The sequence below is a fragment of the Bos javanicus genome, chromosome 21, assembly GCF_032452875.1.
Source record: "Bos javanicus breed banteng chromosome 21, ARS-OSU_banteng_1.0, whole genome shotgun sequence".
NCBI lineage: Eukaryota > Metazoa > Chordata > Mammalia > Artiodactyla > Bovidae > Bos > Bos javanicus.
Genome location: NC_083888.1, coordinates 64,685,402 through 64,709,793, shown reverse-complemented (window position 1 = coordinate 64,709,793; position 24,392 = coordinate 64,685,402). Strand labels below are relative to the sequence as shown.

At 61.8% G+C, this 24,392-nt stretch overlaps 1 protein-coding gene across 10 annotated transcripts in view; it reads left to right on the top strand.

Annotated features, from left to right (window-relative positions):
* Positions 1–20,821, top strand: part of BEGAIN (brain enriched guanylate kinase associated) — a 46,025-nt gene extending 25,204 nt beyond the window's left edge. For 5 of the 10 annotated variants that reach the window (XM_061395341.1, XM_061395343.1, XM_061395340.1 and 2 more), the window contains exons 3-8: positions 8,945–9,034; positions 12,822–12,983; positions 14,837–14,903; positions 15,357–15,464; positions 17,750–17,833; positions 18,686–20,821. In XM_061395341.1, coding sequence (XP_061251325.1) covers positions 8,945–9,034; positions 12,822–12,983; positions 14,837–14,903; positions 15,357–15,464; positions 17,750–17,833; positions 18,686–20,062 — 1,888 coding nt within the window. In that variant the 3' untranslated portion in view covers positions 20,063–20,821. The remainder of the gene's footprint in view (positions 1–8,944; positions 9,035–12,821; positions 12,984–14,836; positions 14,904–15,356; positions 15,465–17,749; positions 17,834–18,685) is intronic. The other 5 variants (XM_061395346.1, XM_061395349.1, XM_061395345.1 and 2 more) reach the window with 1 other exon arrangement.
* The last annotated feature ends 3,571 nt before the right edge of the window (positions 20,822–24,392 follow it).

The following is a 24,392-nucleotide window of genomic DNA, read 5'->3' as shown; positions in this document are numbered from 1 at the left end:
TATGGGGAGGGTGCTCTCAGCAGGGGTCCGACACGGGCAAAGGCCCACTGCAGGAGGGAACGCTTTTCCTCCCGTGGCACCTGAGTTCTGCCTTTCTCAGGCCCTCAGCATTCTGCCCACTGCATCCTCCAAGCCAGGAGGGAATATGGAGCTGAAGGGTTTTGGAGAAACGGAGGCCAGAAGCAGAAAGGGGCTTTTCCAGGCGTGTGAGCCTCCCGAAACAGCTGGTCACTGCCCAATGGGAAGAGGCTTCTCTGTGTTTGGGCTAAAATTTACAGCCCAGTGGCCATCCTCCAACGTCCCCTCCTGAGGGCCACGCCATCGCCCTTCCTGAAGTCCAGAGCTGAGGATGCACCTCCAAGACCTCCAGGTCCCGATTTACCCTCAGAAAACCAATGCTCTTGCATGGCACCCAGTGCCCTCTTCTGTGGCCACCTGACCCAGCTGCTCCTCCCGGCTCTGCCTCACATTCTAAACATAATTCTGGGGGAGGAAGTCTTAGGGGCTAATTCTCACTAAACTGTGAATGACTGTCTTGCTTCAGTTTCTCCCTCTGGGAGTCAGGGCATTATAAAAGGACCTGCCACATGGACGGAGCTTCCCTGATAGGTCAGTTGGTAAAGAATCCTCCTGCAATGCAGGAGATGCTAATTTGATTTCTGGGTCAGGAAGATCCCCTGGAGAAGGAAAAGGCTACTCACTCCAGTATTCTGCCCTGGAGAATTCCATGGACTGTATAGGCCATGGGGTCGCAAAGAGTCCAACACAACAGTGACTTTCAGCTTCACTTTTCCACATAGACTGTTGTGTCTCACCTTCTTCTGCTCTGCCCTTCAAAGTCTCCTGTCCCTACAGCCCATCTGAGTCCCCACTCCTCTGCAAAGGCTGCCTGATGAAGTATGTGGGTTAGTAAGAAGGTGAACTTACCTGGATTTGAATCCCGTACCTGCCATTTACTGGTTGGGTAGACTTGGGCCAGTTTCTAAACATCTCTGCTTCTCAGTTTCTCCATCTATAGAACGTAGATCATAATAACAACACCTAACTTCGAAGGCCGTTTTGAGAATGAACTCATGAACCCACGTGGAGCCAGGCACATGGCTGGTACTACGTGGACTGCTTCTGCCTGTTAACCCCCTGCCCCCCGCCCACCTCACATGGTCCCCTTTGTTCCCAGGCCCTGTTTCCCCAACCATCAGGCGAATGACAGTATTCCTATGATGAAAGAGAGGACCCGGCGAAATGGGGTGTCAGGATGTGACCTGCAGACCTAGATGGAGTTAAGACTGCCAGAGCATCTCAGAGTGGGGGCAGGGGGCCGGCCCTGCTGTGCCCCCAGGAGGCACTTTCCCTGCACATCCCCAGTCCTGGCAGTGACTGGGTGTTTCAGAGCAAGGATGTGTCCTGGGCCTGTTTCCCAGCCTCTGCCTCACCCCTGTTAACCACAGGCAGAAGACCGGCCCTGGCTGGCTGAGATCTCTGGGCCCCTCCGGCACCTTCTTACTTGACATTCGCAACAGCCTGAGCGCTGCCACATGGCCCGCATCCCTGGACAGGCCCTCTGAGTGTCCGGAGGCATTTCCATCGGGCGTCAATGATGAGGGCAAGGCCTGGGGGTCTTTCTTGAGCAATGGAGCTGAAGGTTCTGGAAATGTCTGCCTGAGATCACTATTTAATCATTCAATCACCCAGTGAGACCTACTGCATGCCTTTGACAGTCTCCTCGCTGAGTCCTCACCCAAGGTTCTGGAAGGGACGGGGGGAGGCTGCCCATTGCACAGACGAAGGAATGGTGGCCTGGAAAGCCAGCTCCTTTCTCAAGAGTTAGAAAGCCTGGTTAAAGAGCCTGGGAGCCAGGATAGAAGGCCCCCAGGGCAGCCCCTCCAAGTGCCACTAGTCGCCCAGCCCTGGCCCTCTGGCCAGGACACAGCACCCCGCCCCGCAGAGTACCCCATGATGAGGACTGAGGGTCGCAGGACACCTGTTCCCACCCAACAAGTACCTCGTGCTTTCCCACCTGCCCTGTCTCCATCCTCTGTGTGTCAGCTGACCAAAGGATTGAGTAGGGGGCGATCTCAGGGGGGACGCTTCCAGAGGAAGGTGATGGTCACAAGCATCCCTTTGGGGTTCAGTCACTGATGGGGAAACTGAGGCCCAGAAAAGCAGCCTCCTTCCTCAGCCTCCGTGCCTTGCACCCACCTGCTGCTGCTGCAAACATCTTCCATCATAACACCAGTTCTTTTCTTCCAGACTGGGGTTTGGCCCCCAGGACTGTCTCCCGTGGGTGTGGTAGGTGGGGAGGCAAGAGCAGAGGGACCAGGGACCAAGGGCATCCCTGAGGGGCCTGGGGCCACGTGGGGGGCACTGGGTGGGGGCAGGCTCCTTACACCCCGCTCTCTAGGGTCATCAGTGAGCCTCCCGCAGTCCTGATTACTTTTATGATCCCCAAAATTCTAGAAATCAGGCCCTCCCACCGATCCAATTAATGCATGCCCAAGTCTGTTTGCAGGGGTGAGCCAGCTGGTGGGGTGGTCACATTAGTGGAGCCAGCATGGGCTGCATGGGGGGCAGCAGTGAACCTGATCATCACAGTGCTGGACGGCAGCCCCTTCCCACCTGGGCTCCGAAGCCTCGTGGCAGGTGCTGAGAGGTTCATCTGGGAGCCCTGTGGGGAGCTGCTCACCCAAAGTGGGGACAACCCTGGTCATGCCACTCTCCCATCCTCCCCGCTGACACCTTCTGAACACCAACTCTGGGCAGAGAGCAGGTGTGACCTTGGGGCAGGGAGGGACCCAGGGCCAAGGTGTGCACAGCCCCATCCTCCAGGCCGCCCCAACCCGCAGTCTAGAGGGGGAACGAGAGTAGACAAGCAACGGTGCTGGGTTGGGTGCTGGGAGAGAGGGGCCAGGCAGGGGAGGGGCCCCCATCTCCTGAGGCAGCCTCCTTAGATCTCCCTGTTCCGGTCCACCTACCAGAAGGACAGCCCCAGTCCGGGCCTGCCTCCCATCCTGCCTTCTGCCCTGGGGCTCCCAGTGCCCCAAGCAGCCGGGGAGCCGGGATGGGATGCTTGGCCTGCACTCAGAGCCAGGCTCGCGGGGCCTCCTGGCTGGCTGACCCAGGCCTGGGCTCAAGCCACACTCTCCTCCGGACACACCCTGGCCCCGCCAGGATCTTCTCACCCCCCAGCCTTTGCCCCACGCTGAGTCTCCCGCACAGATGGCCAGCCTGCTTCATGACGGGGGCATGGACGACCTCTCCTGCCGGGGCTGGAGGCCCGCCTCCACAGAATCACCTCTGCCTTCGTCCTGGGGCTGCCGGATGAAGTACAGGATGCCCAATGAATTAAATCCATCTAAATACATTTCACTGGGCATCCTCTGCTTTATTGGGCTGCCCAATCTCAACAAACAGCTGGATGCTTATTTAGCATAAGTGTGTCCACGCCCCGTTCAGCACATTCTTAACACTAAATACTATTGTTGGCCTGAAATTCAGATTTGACCCTCTCACTATCATTTCGGGCCTGGGAGGGGAGCGGGGGCGGTCAGCCTTATGGAAATTAGAGAGCATCTCCTTTTGGCCGAGGCTGACAAAACAAAGCCAGACCCCTACAGCCCCAGACCTCAGAGGCGAGGAAAAGGCCGAAGCACCAGACACTGCCGAGGGGCATCTGGGTTGACCGGCGGGAAGCCTGCAGGCTGTGGACCCGGGGTGGGCACTGTCTCCCTCGGCCCCTCCACAGGCTCATCTGTAAAACACGTTCACTCTGTTTTCCATTCATTCAGTGAATGCTTACAGGGCCCTTCTGGTTGCCAGGCTCTGCTTCAGGGTCCGAGGACACAGCGGGGAATGAGGTGGACAGAAAGCCCTGTCCTGGGGAGCTCCCACTCTGGCGGTGTGGGGCCATAGATGGACACAGGCCCAGCAGGGAAAGGGAGAGAGAGGGTGCAGCGGAATTCAGGAAAGTTGCATCTGAATGTTGGAGGAGGAGAGGAGCAGCCACAGGGCAGAGGGATCCGGGCAGAAGAACAGCAGGTGCAAAGGCCCTGGGGGGCAAGCTGTGCTGCCTGTGGCTGGAAGGTGAGGTCCAGGGGGCCAAGGGGAAGGCCATCTGCCATCAGGTGACCAGAGTGAACACATCTGGCTTGACCCTAGTGATGTAGGGGCCGTGGGGGCAGGTTTTGAGCAGAGGGAGGGGGTGGATCCGACTTAGCCTTCCACAGGGCCTCTCTGCCTAAGCAGGTGAGGGCAGAAAGCCAGTTAGCAGGCTGTGCAGTAATCCCGTGAGAGAAGCTGGTCCCAGGGTGGTGGGTGGGGCTGGCAGAGCCAGAGGATGTGTTTCGGAGGCAGGGCTGTGGCTCTTGCCGCTGGCCTGGGAGGACGGGAGAGAGACAGGAGTGGAGTATGCCTCCAGGTTTGGGGAGGGGCACTGGCCTAGCTGGCGAGGCGGGGAGAGAAAGCAGAATACGATATGGAGGGCCCTGCAGGTCTGTGCTGCCTGCGAGCTACCCAAGCAGAGATGGAGGCCGCAGAGGGTATGCACACCTGGCATCGGGGGGTGGGGGGAGGGACAAAAATTTGGGGGGGTGGTTCCTCCATGAAGTGATGGTATCTCTGGCAGGGCTCACTATGGGGGGAGTGTACCCAGAGAAGGAGGCAGGACCCTGGGCCCTGGGCGTTAGGATGTCAGGGAGACCAGGGCCACCTGCCGAGGAGGCTGAGGAGGTCTGCCAGGCGAGGGCGGGGTTTGCAGGAGGAGGGCGGGGTCCACTGTGCCCTGGGTGCTAAGGGTTGAGGCCACGTGAGCACTGAGAAGGGCCGGGCAGGAGCCGGTTCAGTGGCCTCGAGGGGACGAGAGCCAGGTCAGGCCCTGGTCTAGTGGGCCAGGAGTGAGGACACACGACGTGTCTCGGAGCTGAGAATGAGGATGGTACTGGAGGGCCAGCAGAGGGTTGTTCGCAATGTGGGAAGCCTACCTGCATGCCTGTGTGCCGGAAGAGGAGCCGGGAGAGAGGGAGAAATGGGCGGTTGGTGGGGGAGGGGAGACTGGGCTGGAGCCACGCCTGGAGTGGGCGGAGGGGCTGCCTGGCAGGGTGTCTGTAGTAACAGGCAGGCAGATGCTTGGGGGGAGCAGGGGGGGCGCTGGCAGTGGCATCTGCCGAAGTTCCCTTCGGGCGGTTTCTCCGTCTTCAGTGGAGAAGGAAGCGAGGTCTTCAGCTGTGAGTGGGGCGGGGTGGTGGGAGGCGTGGGGACATCGAGCAGAGAAGAGCTCCTGAAGACGTTTCCTAGGCAGGTGAGGGAGGGAACCCAACAGAGGATGTGGCGGCTTGCCCCGTCTGCCGACTGGGCTAAAAGCGAAAGCCTGGCGGCTCGGCCCCAGGGACGTCGTGTGTCTGTGCGGGGTGCCGGCACCCAGGCTAGGGAGAGGCGGCCCCAACCAGAGCAAGGTTAGAGAGGTCAGGGAGGGCTTCCTGGAGGAGGTAAACAGAATGAACAGAAGAGCAAAAAAAGGGGGTGTTCAGAGCAGGAAGGGCAGCATGTGCAAAGGCCCGGGGGTGACTCTGCAGCTGCTCCGTCCACCTGCCCAGAGGTGACCCTGTTCGGCCTGGCCCCCAGCACCCCTGGATCTGCCCGCCCACGGAGGGCTCCCAGGCCGGCTGCCTGATAAGATGCGGGGTAGGCGAGGTGAAAGGTCTCCTGCGGCGTCTCCAGGTCTCTGGGCGGAAGAGCAGTCGTGTCACTGGCCCTGAGGACGGAAGCAGGAGGGTGCCCCTGGATGACCTCGGTTAGCGGAGCAGGAGAGGGCGGGGCCTGGGCAAGCATAGAATCCCTGCCCTCCGTCCGCTCCTCCTGGCTTGAGCAGGGGGACCCCTCCTGGCTGGGGGCCCCAGGCCAGCCCTGTGACAGCCCTCTCCCCCACACGCACACGCACAGACACACACACGCAGGCTCCTACAGGACCTGGCGCCTTGGTGGCCGGGTCCAGAGACCCCGTCCCCATGTCCATGGCGATGCTGGTGAGGTTGTGGCAGAGTCAGCCGAGGGGCTGCCCAGGGGCTGGACGGGCCTGAGACACGGAGAGCTGCCAGCCAGTCCCCGGGCCATCAGCCTGAGTTCCAGGGGGTCCGCTCCCAGGGGACCGTGAGATGCTGGGTGGGGGAGGGAGCAAGGTGGGCCTCACCAGCCCCGCGGTGGAGAAGGGACGACTTGGGAGACTTTTCCACGCCCCCCACCATTTACCCAGCCTCACGGTAGGCCCTAGGGACATAAACACGCCCCAGATCTTGCAGCCCCAGAGAGGAGACAAGCGTCTCTCCTCCCGCCGTCTGCACAGCCTTTGAACAACACGTGCTGCTGGTCCCCGGCTCCGCCGCCCAGACACAGTGCCCGGGGAATGGGGCAAGGGGGTGTGGGAAGGAGGCGGTCCCACGGGAGGGCAGGCCAGTGCCTGGGGTATCGTCCCCACGGGAATGAGACTCAGTGGAGGAAAGCAGGCTGTCCCGGGAGCCAGGGCCTGAGCGGGCAGCCCAGAAACAGCCCCGAGGGAAGGTCCTTGACCCAGCGGACGGCAAGGACAGGGTGGGAAGGAAGGGACCCAGGAGGACTCGGGCGCAGCCCGGAGCCGGGCGAGGCGGGGCCAGTGCGGGTCTGAGTGATGGACGGGACTGGGCGGCGGAATCTTGCCCGGAGGTGGGCGTGGTCTGGCTGGGTTTTGTGACCTGCCCTCCCGCTGATGGGGAAGCCTGGGCTCAGGGCCTGCGTGGAGCAGGACACTGCCCTGGAGCACTCAGCCCCGTGACGCTCCCTGGGGGGCCGGCCGGGCCGGCAGGGGTATCAGGGTCCCCCCTGCCAGGCCCTGGGTGGGGAGGGGTTAACCTGGACCGAGGGAGCGAGTGCCATCCTGGCAGAGGGGACGTGGGGACAAAGTCACCAAGATGAGAAGCCGCCTGCAGCCTGTGAAGAATGACAAGCAATTTGGTGCCACTGGAGCGTGACTGTTGGGGGGGAGCTGGACACGGGGTGGGGGGGCCTTTAGGGGCACCACATGGACCGGCCGCTCCTGGCTCCGTGTACCCAGCATCCAGCGAGAGAGCGGACATTCGTTCAGCCCCGCCCTGCCCCATTCACCGCCTACCAGGGAGCACCGCTCCCCTCCACAGCGCAGGGAAGGAGGCCCCCCGGCTCCCTGGGTCCCCATGGCACCTGTATCCTTCCCACCCTGTACCTGGCACAAGCATCACAGGTGTCGGGGGGTGGGGGTGGAATCTCATCCTCGCCCTGGACTTGCTGTGTGATCTGGGGAGACTTGCTTAACCTCTCTGGGCACCAGTCTAATCTCTAGCAAGAGGTGCCCCACATTGCAGAGGCTGGAGGTAGTGAGAATCAGGGTCAGAACGAGAGCAGTTGTCAGGGACATAGATGCCCTGCGTGTGACCAGAGGCAAGGTCTGGGTCAGGTCACAGCAACACCCTCCATTCCCTGTGTTTCCAGGCAAGCCCCCCGTCCCCCTCCCCTGGGCCCCAGTCTCCCAGTCTCCCTTCTACTCCCATGAGACCTCACCTGCCAGGGGTCTCCCTGCGGAAGGGCCTTCTGGGATGGGGACTGGAGGGCGAGGGCTAGGCAGGGGACTCCCCCAGGAATCGCTGACCTCGGTCAAGCCACTGAGGGGAGACTGGGTCTCTGGCCGCTCCCACAAGAGAAGAACCGGCCCGTCCTGCCCCCACTGTCTGTTCACTCGACAGCTCTGGGGTCATTACCCGAGAGTGGACCCCGGGCCTGGAATCCCAGAGTCCAGTTTTGAACTGGAGAGCCTGCCTACCCCCAGTCCGGCCTGCAGAAAACCAGGGCCAAGGGCAGCCCGTTTCACAGAGGGTCACAGAAGTGGAGATCAGAGCCCAGAGCTTCCGCAGCACCCGCACCCACCCCTTGTCAGATCAACACTGGAAATCTTTCTGAGGGGGAGCAGCCAAATGTGGTCCTTCGTAAACTTTTTAAAAAGTTTTCATCCTCACTGTAGGAAATATGATAAATCCAGCAGAGTGTAAAGGGAAACGTCGCACCCGCCCCGAACCCCACCACCTGGCCCAAACGACACCGGCCTTCTCCGCTTCCCTCACCTCGAGTGGCCGTCTGTGTGAGATCATTTTGTCAACCAGTTCCACGGCTCTTTCACACACACGCTTGCCCACGTCTCCAAGCCTTGTTTGGACGCCCAACGTCCGGGGTATCATCTTCCCATCAGAGTTCCGCTTTGGCTTGGGGGGCCGGCACGGCCTCCCTGGAGAGACCGTGGCAAGGGCATGACCCGGTGGACTCAGGCCCAGGGCATCCCCTTGCCCCACAGCAGGGCGGTGCCACGGGGCTGGGCTGGGTCTTCCTCCACCCTGCATCCCACCCCCTGCCTGGCCCGGACAGGCCACGGGCAGGGTTGGCGAGAAGGGGTCCCAGGAGGGCCCTGTCTTGAACCGCTAACATCCACTGGGTCCCCCACGGCCTCCAGAATACTCCACTCATGTGCACACAGATCTGCCAATCACCACCTCCCAGCAGGGTCAGGGGGTCACCCTCCCGCCATCCTCCTGGCTTCTCAGGGTCTCTGACCAATGGGTCCCACTAGGAAGAAGCAACAGCTGGACCGGAATCTGGAGCTGGGTGGAGCCTGCCCCCCGGGACTCCCCTCTGAGGCTGCAATGGGGGTGCAGGCCTGGGGGTGGGGACCCCGCTGCTGGTGGACACGGGGCCAGCAATGCATCCAGGCAACCAGGGCTGGCAGGTGCCTACACCCTGGCACATGCACAAGCACCCGCTGCTGTGTTGGTGACAGCAAAGAAGCTCTCCTGCCGGCGGGGGGACGACCCCCCACATCTCTGTGACTGCGTGCCCCTGGCGGGCCGGCGTGCCCCCCAGTCCCCGTTCTGAGCAGCTCTGTCCTCTTCACCCACAGGCTGCGCAGCGCCTGGGTGCCCTCGTGCCTCGGGCAGTCCCGCAACCTGCAGGGTCGACGGGCCAGGTCCTCGCCCTCGCTCTGGGACAGGTAATACACCTGTTGTCTCCCCACTTCCTCAGCCTCTGTCCCCAGACATCCATCCGGCGTCGGCATCAGCTCCCCCCTACACCAAGAAGAGGCCCAGCACCCTCAGCCCTGCTTCCCGGCCATCCTGTCTCGGAGGCCAGGCCCCGGTGCCCCCCAAGCCCAGCCCAGGGCTCGGTCCGTGGGCTCGGGCCTCTGCTGAGGCCAGAGGGGCCCCTGGTGGGAGGCTGGCAGGGTCCCTCCAGGCCCCACTCTGTGCCAAGCAGCTCATCTTTCTCTCCTGTGAGCTGGGAAAGCCTTCCAGGGACTTCTCACGGGCAAGAAGGGCACCATGAAACACCCACACACACCAGATGGCAGTTCCAGTAGGGCTTCCCGAGCCCCCCACCAGTTGGGAGGGTGCCCCTGATTTGAGGGCGGCCACAAGGGGTTTCCACGCCCACCCTGTGCACCTGTTACCAGGCTGTTTCTAGACTCCAGGGCTCCCTGAGCCACCTCCACACCCGGGGGAGGCAGAGGCCACAGTGCCTGCCCCCGGCATTATCTCCCGGTGGTTCTGATCACAGGGGTGCAGGGACCACAGGGACAGCCCTGCTCCCCGAGAGTGGGCGCTCCCGGGTGCGAGTGCACACATCCCCATTTTACAGACGCAGAGACTGAGACTGAGGTCAGGCGGGTCTCGGGTAAATGCCCCAGGATGGTGGTACCACCCAGGTGACCAAAGACCCCGGGAGTGCCCAGCCCAGGGCCCTCCCTGGACCAGGAAGGGCGGGGACGTGTCCAAAGCTCTTGAGTAGTGGATTGGCAGGACTTTGGTGACGGGCTGTGGAGGGTGACCACAAGCAAGAGGGATCACCACGGCCTCTCGGGGTCTGACTGGAGACTGATGGGCAGCACAGGAGGCAGAGAGGGGTCAGCATCGGGCGTGCTGGGTGAGGGGTGCATGTGGGCCTCTGGGAGGAGTGGCTGGTGGGCGGCTGGATTTGGGGTGATCGTGGAACCCTAGAGAGAGGTGGGGCCTCCAGATGGAGGCCTGGGAGGGGTTCGTGTGGGGCTGGACACAGAGGACGTGTGGCCCGAGGTGTGCAGAGAGGGGTGAGGGACAAACCAGGGCCCTGGGGTCAGCCTGAGCAGTGGAGCTGGAGAAAGGTGGCGGGCAGTGAGGCGGGTGCAGCTGAGGGGCCAGGGAGGCGCGTTCAGGCCCGGGGCCCGGGCACCTGCACCAGGAGAGGGTAGGGGCCAGGGGCTGGGGGCGCTACCCACCCAGGGCTGGATGGGCTCAGGGGTGGGTGGGTGTGAGGGGCTCAGGGAGGATGGGAGCAGCGTTTGAGGGCTGGTGGGGACACAGCCGCCCGGCACATCTGCAAGAGCATCCGGCGGCCGTAGGTGAATGGAGGTGGAGGTGGGCTGCTCGATGGAGCCGGCTGCCTTGTGAACAGAGGGTCACACTGCCCCGGGGCAGGTCCTGGCTCTGCTTGGGGCCACCCCACCACCCCATCAGGGCTTCTTCCTCCACTCGCCTTCTCGGGGAGCCTGTTCCCTTGCTCACTGTCTCCCCTCGAGATGATACGCTCTGAGGGCCAAGGGCCATGTTTGCCATTGCTGTGAGGTGCAGGGTAAACGGGAGGCACAGGGCAAGCGAGGAGGGAAGGGGGCAGGGTGGACATGCCATAGTGGGGATAAGGCGGGGTAACAGGAATGAACAGTCCTGGGATGGCAGGGCCCCAGCTGTGGCTGCGGGTGGGTGGCCAGGGTCGGGGAGGGAAGGGTGCTGGCTCTGAGAGGTGGAGGGTGGGTGCTTGCACCTCTTTCCGGGGGGCGTGGACCCCCTGTGACCGAGGGCTGTGGGTGCACCTACAACCCTGCAGGCTGGCTGATTGCAGGGGCTGCTGCCCTGACCCCATGCGCTGCAGGAACCCTTGGGGTGGATGTAGGAGAGCCCTCAGGAGGTCTGGCAGCCCATTGGAGAGACAGGCTTGGGCCAAGGGGGAGCCTGGGATCAATAGCTGCAGGAAGTTCTCAGTGAAATCAGTCAGGTGTGCTGCCTGGAGGAGGCGGCGGGGCCTGTGTGGGCAGCCCTGGGCACTCTGCCACTGGGCTCCCTGCTTGCTTGTCACTTGGCATCTTCCTTGGGGATCAACTCTTGGGAGGACCCACCCCGCCCTTCTCTGAGGTTCTCAAAACATAGGCAACTCTTTATTTTTACTTATTTTGAAAAAATGTAGACCTGGGCAGGGGTCCAGGAATGCTTAAGGGAGGTTTGCTGGGTGTGTGCCTGTGGTCACACGTGTGGTTTGTGTGATCAGGCTGGAAGCTGATGATCACTCTTCCCCGGGCGCTGGAGAAAGCCTCCTGCCTGCCCGCAGGAAAACCCACCAGAAGTTACCATCCAAGGGGCCTTGGCTCCAGATGGTCCACTGAGGGGGGCTGTGCTTCTTCAAGCAAACGATGGGCATTTGGGCCCCTACACCTGGGCACCCCTCTGGAACCAGGGCTTTGTGTGTCAGGGCAAGAGGGGGACAGTCACGAGTGCATTGCGGGGGGTGGGACTGGCAGCCAGGGCTGTGTGACAGCAGGGCCCCTGCCTACCCCGTGACGCCATGGAGCTCTGGGCTTTGTTGTGACTGTAGCACAGGGGCTGACGGGGCACAGTTCAGGGGGTGACTGAGCAAAGCGCACACCCAGGGCACCGAACGGCAGCTTGAATCTTAGCCTCACTCGTGGCTAACAGCCAGCAGAACTCCCCTGGTGCCCCCACCCACCGTGCAGCTGTCCCTTCCCTACAGAAACGAGCCCTCCCAACTGCTGAAGGTGAGTCTGCCCCCCGCGGCCCCCCTCTGCGCGCTCAGCCAGCCCAGGGAAGGGTGCTTCAGAGGGTCAGCACATGATCAGCCGTGGTTAGGTGCTTTCTAGGAGCCGGGTGGCAGCCGACAGGAGGGTGTGGCCAGTAACACCTGCCCCTCCTGCCTCATGCCCCAGGGTAGCTCATGTGAATGGGTGGCATGTGGCTCAGGGGGGAGCCGCCCCCTGTTTTTCCCTGAGCAAGGGGACTCAGTGGCCGGGGTCCCAGAGGAGCCCTCAGTCTGTGGGGGAAAGTAGAGCCTATGAGCCAGGCTTGCCTCTGGAAGGCTTCCTGGAGGAAGGGAGACATGAGCAGGCCCGGGATTTTCTGAGTTTCTGGTGCTCCGTGCAGCTAGCTGGCCACTGTGGTGGACGCTGCCAGGGCACGGGGCCTCACACGGGACCCCTCCTCTCCCGGGCCCAGAGGGCACACAGCCTGGTTGAGGAAGAGAGGCCTGCTCTAGGATGTGGCACTACTGACTCTGGGCCTCACCGGTCCGGGCCCCTGCTGTAGAGAAGCAAGACGGGGGCCCTGTAAGCCGTGCCGGCTGGAGTTCGGCTCCCACACGGAGGCGGGGTGCTGCTGCTGGGCGATCTTTAAACCAGGTCCTTTCAGCCGCCCCCAAACACTCGCCCCAGTGCCAGACTGGCTCAGTGTCAGGGACCGTGACCCCCCCAGGGAGGGGCTGGGGAGGTGTGCGCGCTTGTGTGTGTGTGTGTGTGTGTGTGTGTGCGCGCGCCTGTGGGGTGTGGTGTGTGTGTACGCGCTCGCGTATGGTGTGTGTGTGTGTGCCTGTGGGGTGTGGTGTGTGTGTGCCCGCGCGCGTGCAGTGTGTGTGCGGTGCGTGTGCGCATGCACTGGTGCGGCCGGGCGCGCCCGGGGCGCACCCACACGCGCCTCGAGCTCAGTGCCCGCGGCCTGGCCCGCCGCCGCCGCCTGTCGTTGCAGCTCGCTGCAGGAGCAGAAGGGCGAGCTGCGCAAGCGGCTGTCCTACACCACGCACCGGCTGGAGAAGCTGGAGAACGAGTTCGACTCCACCCGCCACTTCTTGGAGATCGAACTGCGCCGTGCGCAGGAGGAGCTGGAGAAAGTCACTGAGAAGCTGCGCAGGTGAGGGGGCGGGGCCTTGGCGGGGCGTGGTCTCGACTGGGCGGAGCCATGGAGGGGCGTGGTCTCGACTGGGCGGAGCCCTGGAGGGACGTGGCCTCGACGGGGAGGAGCTCTGGGGCGGGGGCCGAGAAGGCGGGGTAACCCCATTTGCACGTAAGGTCCGCGAGGCCAAGTGGCTCTTCCAGAGTCGCACCTTGTACCACGAGCTCCCAAACCAGGATCTGAACGTGGGTCTGGCCGCTGCGAGGTACAGGCTCTTCCCTGATACCTCTTGGTCCCCTGCTCATTCTTTCTGTCCTCTTTACGTGGTGGGGCGGCATGGTGACACAGGAGCAGCCATCTCCAGACCCAGACTGGCCCACCGGGGCCCCAGCCACTGTCGCCTGGGTCTCTGATAGGAAAACAGTGTCTAGCCCCGGACATGAACCAGCATTTATTTAGAGACCGTTTCCTTCAGCGGCCTGGCGTGTGGGACCCTGAGGGATGACTCCCTTAAAACTTCTGAAAACACCGTTCTGCACAGGTGCTAATGGTAAAGAACCCACCTGCCAATGCAGGAGACGTAAGAGACGCGGGTATGATCCCTGGGTCGGGAAGACCCCTGGAGAAGGGAATGGCAACCCACTGCAGTATTCTTGCCTGGAGAACCTCATGGACAGAGGAGCCTGGTGGGCTGCAGGCCAAATGGCCACACGCAGTCAGACACAACTGAAGTGACTTAGCACACAGCACACACATTTAATATGGGTATTTTTCTTAAAAAATATTATGCACTTTACAGCCTTCCTTTAGAAAAAATGTTTTTTAAAAAAAAAACCACTCAAATTTTGCCATTGGCTTCAGTTCAGTCACTCAGTTGTGTCTGACTGTGACCCCATGGACTGCAACATGCCAGGCCTCCCTGTCCACCACCAACTCCTGGAGTTTACTCAAACTCATGTCCATTGAGTCAGTGATGCCATCCAACCATCTTGTCCTCTGTCATCCCCTTCTTCTCCCGCCTTCAATCTTTCCCAGCATCAGGGTCTTTTCCGGTGAGTCAGTTCTTCACATCAGGTGGCCAAAGTATTGGAGTTTCAGCTTGCTGTTGGCTTGGTTTGTTTTAAATATTTATTGAGGATTGTGTGCTCAGTCATGTCCAACTCTTTGTGACTGTATAGACTGTAGCCCACCAGGCTCCTCTGTCCATGGGATTTTCCAGGCAAGAATACTGGAGTGGGTTGCCATTTCCTTCTCCAGGTGGTCTTCCCGACCCAGGGACCTAACCCATGATTCTATAGAACACTGAATTTGCAGGGGGGCTCTTTGTCCCTAACTACTGAAGCACCTCTAGCCTCAGTTTCTCTGTTGGCAAGACACGGGCACTAACACTACACACAGGCTGTCGAGAGGGTGGGCACTGCCCCTTCCACCATCACACCTCAGGGCGGCCATCAATTCCCACCCCACACTTGCCTCCCCACCTCAGCCTCTTCTAGGGAAACCGTATCCTACTCACCCTGTGTCTTCAGCAATCACTCCAGGGCTCATTGCATAGTCTTAAGCCTATTCCCTGCTAACCTGCTGTTGAACTGGGAACCCCTTAGGCAGAGTTGTTAGGACTGTGTGTAAAATGTGAATTAACTAGCTCTGAGCGAGTTCCCGAGAATCTCTTCTGAATAAGAAACTTTCCCTTCTCATCAGTAAGGGTCCTGGGCCCTGGCAACCTGTTAGTTTAAATGAGATATTTTCTAGCACAGGAACAGTTAGACCAGAGAGGGGGCCTAGGTTCAGCCATCAGCGGGCCGTACGGCTGCAGGGGCCACGGGAGGGCCAGGCCTGGCACGGCAGTGACCTCACGGCCTCCACTCCAGGATTCAGAGCAACTACATGGCGCTGCAGAGGATCAACCAGGAGCTGGAGGACAAGCTATTCCGCATGGTGAGGCCACAACCCCCTGCCCCACCCCAGCATGCCCAGCCCGGGGCCCCCAGCTCTGGAACCCTGGTGAGGACTGAGGGCCAGGCCGCCATGCGCTTACCCGTGGAGCTGGGCCAAAGGCCTCATTTCCACCCTGCCCTCTCCCCGAGGGGCTGGGCCGGTCCCCTCCATTTCCACCCCGAATGGGAGGGTGCTGTCAAGCCCTTAGCTATCACTGTCCCCACAGTACTGATGAGAAACGGAGGCTCAGGGAGTTCGTGACTTGCCCAGGGCTGTTCGGCTCCTCACTGGCAGAGCGGGATTGGAACCTGGGTCGCTCTGTGCTCTGACCCTTGCATTCCTTGGCCTCCAAACTCCTCCTCGCTTTCTGGGGAAGCCAGGAGGAACAACGGGGCTTGAGTCCCAGGCCTTTGCTGACCGCTGACCACCCCCCTGCCTGTCCCCCAACCCCAGGGCCAGCACTATGAGGAAGAAAAACGAGCTCTCAGCCATGAGATTGTCGCCCTCAACAGCCACCTGCTGGAGGCCAAGGTGACCATTGACAAGCTCTCGGAGGACAATGTGAGTGTCTGGCCAATCTGAGCCCGCGCGGCAGCCCTGAGGGGCTGGCACAGGGCTGGGTGGAGAGACGGGGGGTGGGGGCAGGGCCTCAACAAGCACGTGGGCGGTCAGGGAATGACAGGGGCTGCCTCTCACACCATGTCCGTGAGACCCTCCGCTGGAAGGAGACAGGACTCAAGGTGGGGAACACGAGGCCCCCTTGGCCCAGTCAAAGCAGGGTTTCCCGACCCCAAGGTTGGGGTGGGGCCACTCAGGACTCTGCCTTTGGCCACCCCCACTGGGCATCAGAGCCCTGGGGCTGCCCGTGGGTCCTGATTCCCTGGGTCCCATGAGAAGGGCGGCGCCCCCCTCCACAGACCTCTGACTGCTGAGCACACACTCGCTGATTAGCACCTGCTCCTCGAGGCTCTGAGAACAGGGTGTGAAGAGCACAGGCAAGCCAGGGGCCTGTGCACGTGGAATTCACATCTGAGCGGGGAAGGCGGACAGAACCCAGGATAAATAGGTAAACTGTGTAGCGAGTTAGAAGTGCTAAATGCTGCAGAAAAAATAAGGCAGCAAGGGGGCTGGGAGACGCCAGTTGCAGGGTCTGGGAACCTCAGTCCGGTGCTTCTAGAAGGGGCTGCAGGAGCCGAGACCTGAAGACGAGCAGGGAGCTGATGGCAGGGGAGGGCTCCCATTCCAGGCAGAAAGCCACAGCAGCAGATGGGGGCTCTGAGTAACTCGAAGACCAGCAAAGAGACCGGAGGGGGCTCTGGTGGGGAGGAGGGCCCGAGGGTCTGAGGTCAGGATAACAGGAGGTGGCGTTTAGGCACCAGTAGGAATCTGGGTTTTATTCTGCCTGAAATGGGAGCCACTGAAGGTTCCTAAACAGGGGGAAGCCTGGCTGGACTTCCTCTTACAGGCTCCGCAGCTGCTCTGCTGAGGACAGACCGTGGGGGATGAAGCTCTAAGTGGATGTGCGAGCAAGAAGCAGTCTGGGAGAAAGAGGACGAGTCTGCCGGGATGGCGGCCGGGAGGCGGGGAGGGGGCTTCAGTTCCGGTTATGTTCTGCAGATGGAAGCAAACCGATTGGCCGAGTAGGGATGTGGGGTCTCAGAGGACGACATGGGTCCAGTCTGACTGCAGAAGTTGAAATCTGCAGGACGGGAGCCACCTGCTGTGCTCTGGGCTGGGGTCTGGGGTTGGGGGGTAGGGGGAGGATGTAGCAGGAGGGTGCGGCAGGCGCCCTGGCCAGCCAGGTGGAGGTGCCATCTGTAGGAGATGGCAGACGAGTGCATGCAAAGGAGAGGGGAGGCTCTGATGGGGCAGCACTCTGGCGTCTGTTCACGACTGAGTGGCAGGTCTAGGGCTGGCCAGCCCTCTGGTGCCAGCGGTGGCTGGTCTGGGCCTCACATGGGGCTCAGTTCTCAGCTCTTGGCCAACCGTGCCCTTCCAGGGATGCATTGAAGGAGTGGGCGACCCGGGTTCCCTCCACCGTGCCGGCCAAGTGGGGGACACCAGAGTCTCTAGGACCAGGGTAGCGGGGACTGGCAGGGGTGCCCATGGCTTCAGCAGCGCCCCCGAACTGCAGGACACCTGGTTCTGGTTGAACTGAGACTGTGGGTGGATCTCAGGGCCAGGGCAACCCCATCAGAGCCCTGGCTGCAGAGGGTCCCTGAGCGGGGGCGGGAACCAAGGTCCAGCCACAGGCACGTGCAACAGAGGTTTCCCAAAGGTAGAACCACGTGCCCTGGACTCCTCCTGTGTGCGTCTGTTTTCAGCTCAGGAGGCTGAGCCGGTCCCTGTCTGAACCTGGGGTCACACAGGCCCTCCGCCCCTACTCGCCCTGACCCTTGCCTGGCGCTGCAAGCCCCCTCCATTGCCAGGCCTCACCCTGAGACCTTGGTTGGGGGGGTGGCAGGTCCACTCGTAATCGCTGGCTATTGCCAGCACTGTCCACAGAGTTCCCTTAGGAGGGACTCAGAAGCCGAGGGCGGGGAGATGGCTTGGTGTCCATGCCTGGGGGCCTCTGGGACTTTAGGGGCCAATGGGGAGCCTTCCTCCTCCATGGCCCCTGCTTTGTGGGAGGTTCCCACTCGGGTCAGCGGCAGGACTGCCGGCCAGGGGGCCGTCCACACACCAGGCTCTAGGTCGGGGCCGGTAACCCATCCTACAGGTGAGAGGTGCAGAGAGGGTCGGCGTGCTGCCCACCGCACGGCCAGCTCTGCGGCCGGTTACCATGTCAGCAGCGGGGACCTTGGCATGGGCCGAGCCTGCACCCAGTCAAATGGCTTGTCTCCTAGGAGCTCTACAGGAAGGACTGCAGTCTCGCGGCGCAGCTGCTGCAGTGCAGCCAGACCTACGGCAGGGGCCGCAAGATGGCTGAGGTAATGTGAGCCCCACCCCGGCCAGGCCCGCCGCCCGTGGCCACCGCGCTCCTTCCGAGCAGCTCCAAGACCCCATGCCCCCGGCCCTCTCGATCTTGTCCGAGCCCCTCTGCATATGTGGTGGAGGGCCCGCCCTGCACGTACCTCCCCACCAGCCTGGATGGTCTGCCCACTCAGCCCCAGTTTCCTCCAAGGGGCTGCTCCCGGCAGGGTGACCCTGTGTGAGCCTCTCAGAAACCCAGTGGTTTGGTCTGGGCACAGTTTCTGCAGAGATAAGAAAGCTGGCTTCACCCGGGAGCCACTCGGCCAGGGCCACAGGGCAAGCGCCACTTGGACCCAGGGCCCCCGTGCCAGCCAGGCTGTCCCTCCCTGTCTGGGCACGCCCCTCACCCAGGCCTTGTCCAGGTGCCCTCTCCTGGAGCCTGGGCCACCCCCCAAGACCCTCACAAAACAGATCAAACGGTAGCAGGCCGTCCCCCACCAGGCATCAAGCACTCACGTGGAAACCCCTTGCATGCCTGGGCCCTCAGTCTCTGTTGCATCTGAGTCTGTCTGGTTTGAGCCAGGCCACAGGACTGGGTGTCCCCTGGAGACCGTGGGGCTGGGTCAGCGAGTCAGCCCCTCAGGAGGAGGCCCGAGTCAGAGCTGGGGGTCCAGCCTCAGGGCTCTGCGGGGGCCCCATCAGAGTGACCCGGGGGGGACCGGGGCCATCCTGCGGCTTGCAGGATACAGCTCTGGCTGGTGGGATCAGACAGGCCCCGGGCAGGTCCCCTGTCTGTCAGCCTTGGCTGCCGGTTCTGGGCTGACCGTGACCCCCTCCCTCCTGCTCCTTGCATCGCCCCCCGCCACCAGCTGCCCGCGGAGTTCCAGGAACGCATGAACCTGCACGCAGAGAAGCCAGGCTGCAGCCTGCCCGCCCCGCTCTGCCGCCCGGCCTACGCCGACAGCGTGCCCCCCTGCGTGCTTGCCAAGGTGCTGGAGAAGCCGGACCCCAGCAGCCTGTCCTCCCACCTGTCGGAAGCCTCGGCCCAAGACCTGGGCTTCCCTGAGGGGCTGGAGAAGCCAGGGTCCCGACCCCCCTACAAGGGGGACATCTACTGCAGCGACACGGCCCTCTACTGCCCTGAGGAGCGGCACCGAGACCGGCGGCCCAGCGTGGAGGGGCCCGGGTCCGACGTGGGCTTCCTGCAGGCCCAGAATTCCACCGACAGCACGGCCGAGGAGGAGGAGGAGGAGGAGGAAGATACCGAGGCCGGCGCGGCGGCCTACCCCGCCAGCTACCGCCACGAGGCCTTCGGCGGCTACGCGGCCTCGCTGCCCACGTCCAGCTCCTACTCCAGCTTCAGCGCCGCGTCCGAGGAGAAGGAGCACGCCCAGGCCAGCACGCTGACCGCCTCGCAGCAGGCCATCTACCTGAATAGCCGCGACGAGCTCTTCGGCCGCAAGCCGCCCGCAGCCTACGGGAGCAGCCCGCGCTATGCGGCTGCCGCAGCTGCGGTGGCCGCCCCGCTGGAGGCCGCAGTGGCTCCGGGGTTCCCCAGGACTGTGTCGCCGTTCCCCGCCGAGCCCTTCCGCTTCCCACTCTCCCCGGGCCCCCAGCCTGCCCTGATGCCCCCCAACCTGTGGAACCTGCGGGCCAAGCCTGGGTCCGCCCGGCTGGTCGCAGGGGCCGGGCGCGGCCAGTGGCGGCCACTGAGCGTGGACGACATTGGCGCCTATCCCTTTCCGGCCGCGGCTGCGGCCCCTGCCCCTAGCCTCGCCTCGCCTGGCGGCTTCAATGACCGCTACTATGGGGCCCGAGGCAGCCCCAGTGAGAATGCCGAGGGCCGCGCTAGCCCCCTCTATGCCAGCTACAAGGCCGATAGCTTCTCGGAGGGTGATGACCTCTCCCAGGGCCACCTGGTCGAGCCCCGCTACCTCCGGGCAGCTGGTGACCTGAGCCTTAGCCCTGGCCGCTCGGCTGACCCCCTGCCCAGCTACGCGGCCAGTGAGGGGGACCGCGAGCGGCTTGGGGTGCAGCTCCTTGGGGCAAGCGGCAGCCCTGAGCCTGAGCTCAGCCTCCGCAGCTCCAGGGACTCCCTGGAGCCCAGCTCCATGGAGGCCTCCCCGGAGATGCACCCCGGTGCCCGCCTCAGCCCCCAGCCTGCCTTCCCTCGGGCGGGCAGCTCGGGGCTCAGCCGCAAGGACAGCCTCACGAAAGCCCAGCTCTACGGAACCCTGCTCAACTGAGCACCCCGCGTGTGGGCCCCGCCACGGCCAGTCCCGCACACCGGGTTCCCAGGGGTGCTGCCTCGACTCCCCGACAACCCCACCCTCTCGGCCCTGCACACCAGGACCCCTCTCCACCTAACCCAGTCAAGCCCGAGAGGGGGACCCCAACCCGAGCGTCTTGTCCACCCCGCACCACCACTGTGCAACGTTTCCTGACTCAGCAGCAGCCTTCCCCGACTGAGATGAGTATCCTTCCCCCTTGCCACCCCCTCCACCCCCAGCTTTACCAAGTGCGACTATTCTTATAGAGCAGTGTCTTAACACACTCGGCCTCCAGCTCCCTGGATGGCAGCCCCGGGCGTTTTCAGCGCAAACGCTCCTGGATGTTTTTGGGCGAGGGCAGGTGGGGCCTGCCCCTGGGAAGGGAAGGGAAGGGTGGAGACATCCCCAGTGATAAGGGGATCAGAAGCTGTGTCCACAGAGAGGGGGACTGGAACGGGTGATGGGATGTGAAACGCTTCTAGCTGTTCTTTCCGTGTGGCCGACGACCCCTCCCCCAGCTCTACTGTGGTCCGTAGTCCCGTGTGTCCCGAGTGGGGCCGGTGCTCGTCCCCCCCCAGCGTCCCGCTCCCCGGCACCACCTCGCGCTACCTCACACGTAATGAGGCCCTCTGACCCCGGTTTCCGTGACTTGCTTCTGTGTTGTCGTCTGTGATGCATGCCCTGTCTCGGTACTGTATTTTGCGATCATTAAATAAAGACATGGGTGGGAAAGAACTTGGCGTTTGGGTGGTTTCTTCTCCCCACTGCCTTTTGCTCTCGGGGCATGTGGCCCTGGATGTCTCCCCTCCCCGTCCTCCCCTCTATGCACAGCCTCCTGAAACACCCCTTCTTCCCCGCCCTGGCGTCTTTTGTCGTTCAGCTTAGAATTCTTCCACTGTCTCAACCTCTGCTGAATGGTGTTATTGCCCTGATATGTTCCTTAGAGACTTTGCTTCTGCCTCAAGATTCCTTAGGATTTCCTTTAGTTTGGCTCTGCTGGTGACAAACACTTCTGGCTTTTTTTTTTTTTTTTCCCGCCCTCTGAAGATGTCTCTACTTTGCCCCATTTCTGAAGGTTTGTCTTACCTGGGAGAATGGCAGCAGGGGTCTCTTGCCCTTGGCTCAGGGGCAAGAGATGTCCCCCCGGCTTCCTGCTGGGGTGGCATGTGCTGTCCACCCCTCTGGGAGCTGTTCCTTTGGTGCTATCTTTTTTCTCTTCAGCTGCATGAGCTCTTCCCTCTGACTTTGGTTTCCTGCAGTTTTCCTGAGGTGTGTCTGGCTGTGGATTTACCACAGGAAGTCTTGTATCTGTGGACTGGTGTCTTTCATCAGTTCTGGGAAATCCTCAGCTACTTTTTAAAGTAACTCTCTGCCCTTCCCTCCTCCTGGGACTGCCATCAGCACCTCCTACTGAGGTCTGCTTCCATGTCCCTCCCTCGTTATGACCCACATCTTGGGGTCAGCATGCCTGGTCTGCATGCCTTCTAGGTCACCAATCCCCTTCTGCTGCATCCATTCAGCTGCCAATCAGAGCCACAGATTTCGGTTTTAGTTATTAATGGTTTCCATTTCTAGAAGTTCTTTCTATCTGGTTATTTTCAAAACACACCATGCCACTTTCTAACAGTTTCCTATTCTGTAGAGATATTTCCACGCTTGTCTTTTGTTTCCTTAAACGGAGCAGGCACAGCTGGTTCACAGCTGGGTCTGACATGTCCGTCAAGTGGGGTCTACAGAGACCTGTTTCTCTTGGCTCCTGCTCACACTGCCTGGTTTCTCTGTGTGCCCGGTTATCCTTGAGCATACTCACTGATGCCCTTGAGAAAGTACCTGTAAAATTTCCACAAGGCCTAGGATGGAGGCCGCTCCTCCAGGGCCTTTATGTCTACTTCTTCCAGGGGCTGGGCGCTTCCCACTGGGAGGGGACCACCTGGACCCAGGTGATGCCTGAAGTTGCCCGGCCCACCCAGCTTTGTGTAACTCCAGGGTGCCTGCCCTTGACCCTGAGGAGCACCCCAGGAAGCAGACTGCTGCAGGGAGGGGGCCTGTCAGGAGGCTCGGGAGTCAGCTCCCCCGTCTGGGGCCCAGTTTCCCTGTGGGCAGGTGGGAAAGTAACCCTCACCGACCTGCGGAGGGAGGGAGGGTGGCGACGGGAGGGTGGTGGGAAAACAGACAACCTCCGTTGCCCAGCAGGCTCTAGCTCAGAGATGCTCCCAGAGGGACCCTGAGGCTCATCAGTCCCACCCAGGCTGTGCTACTGGACAGCGGGGCTGGGAACCCCAAGGGCTTTGCAGCCTGGGCCCCAACATTGTCACCTCAGAGCCTGAGCACCCGTCCCCCAAATGGCCAATAGGCCTCACAGAGCTGTCCTGCCATGGCCTCCAAAGCCAGCCACAGCTGGGCGGGTGGAGGACCTTCCTTCCTCCACCAGACACCCCTCTTGTTCCACTCCAGTCCTACCTGACTCCCAACGGGGCGCCCACCATCCACCAACCCTTCCATCCATGTTTCTTCTCAACCCACAGGGGACAGTGCAGGGCTGTGTGACCTTGGGCAAGTCCCAGGCCCTCGGGGCCCGTGTCCCCTCTGGAGCCTGCGGACACTGACTCGTGAGGTTCTCAGGGGCGCTTGGGACAGTGGCTGTCCCAGTGCATGAAGAGCCCCAGGCTGAGCTGGAGGCAGGTCCGGAGGGACGAGACAAGCACAGACTTCCCAGGCCTGTCCCTCTGCCCTCCGAGCATCGGGGCTCACGGCTGCTTCATGGGGGCTGCAGGCACCAGCCTCACTCAGGGTCACGGCCACACCCAGCAGCACACACAGCCATGCCTGCATCTCAAGATGGACTGCTCTCCTCCCACGCCGGCTTCAGAGCCCTGTTCAGATGTATGGGTAAGGCGAAGGTAAGCGCCCAGCCCCAGGAAGGTGGATGGAGGGGAACAACCCACACTCCTTTTACATTCCAGCTCCGTACTTTCTAATTCTAGATCTCGTTTCAAAATTACAAATGGTGAACTCCCAGACACCTTGCAGAGGATCAGAATGAGTCTTGAATGCTCTTTGGAAGAAAGCATTTGGAGAAAGAAACAGATGAGGGTGCGAGAGCACCTGCCTTACTTCCCGGTGAAATAACCTAATGAGGGGGCGGGGCTTGCAGGCGGAGAGTGGAGAAGGCAAGCCCGCAGGGGAGGGGGCTAAGAAAGAGCCACAGTGGTTTCTGGTGACCCTGGATGTCCCTCTCCTGGGGGCGGGGGGGGTCAGAGCTTCCACCAGGGTGTTCTCTTTGAGGACAGAAGTTTGGATGGTGTTTGCCCCAAGAGAATGTGAGACGGTAACAACCTACAAAGCCCTTTCCTCTGCACTTCCTCCCTTGTTCACTCCAGCAGGCCCACTTTAGAGATGAGGAAACTGAGGTTCAGAGAAACAAAGTGCCCACAAAGGCCCCATGGAAGCAAGGGATGGGTCTGGGACCCACAGGTTGCAGCCAGCCGGGGTGTGGGCTCAGAATAAGGGAGAGGCCAGGCAGCTCGGTGGACACAAAGGTCAGCCCCTGGTAATCGCCAGCGCCCATGCCAAAGCCCACTGAGTGCAGCCTGTGACTGACACGCATTAAACACGAGTGGTCATACTAGCACGCCACAGTGGGGAAAGCACTCAGCAAACCACGTGGTGAAAGTCTCACTCGGAAGACGCTCCACATCAAGGAAGGCAGGAAAATGCCCGCTTTGGGCTGGGCTAGAAAGCAGACTCCAGGATCTGGGGCTGGATACACGGCGGTGGGCAGGAGAGGTGGGCGAGAGGCACCTGGAAAGGCCAGGACTGCCGCCCACAACCCTGGACAACTGCCGCCTCCCTAGCGGCCCGGGTCTGACTTCATTCACACGTTGTCAGTCCATCCGACAAACACTGGCCACGGGCCCATTCAGACCGGACCTGGGGGGGATACCCCATCGTGAAAGAACTGTGGGGGTCCCGTCACTCTCCCTTCCAGCTGCACAGTGGCAGCTGGGCCTGGTCAAGGACCCCTGGTCTGGGGTGGGTATGTGACGCAAACCAGCCAATCCAAGGCCTTCCCTGAGACTTATCGACTGAGAGCGGGGGAAGGAGCAGCCCCTCACTGGGAGCTGAGGATGGAACCCGACTGTGACCTCTGGCCTGAACAGGCTCGACCCCTGCACCAGTGGCTTGGCTGCCACCGATACTAACGTTAGCACGAACACTAACCCCCCCAGCTGCTGGCTCCCGAGCGCCTGCTGCACACACGCCCTGTGTGGGCTGGGTGCTGAGAGTTCTCCTTTACAGACAGGAC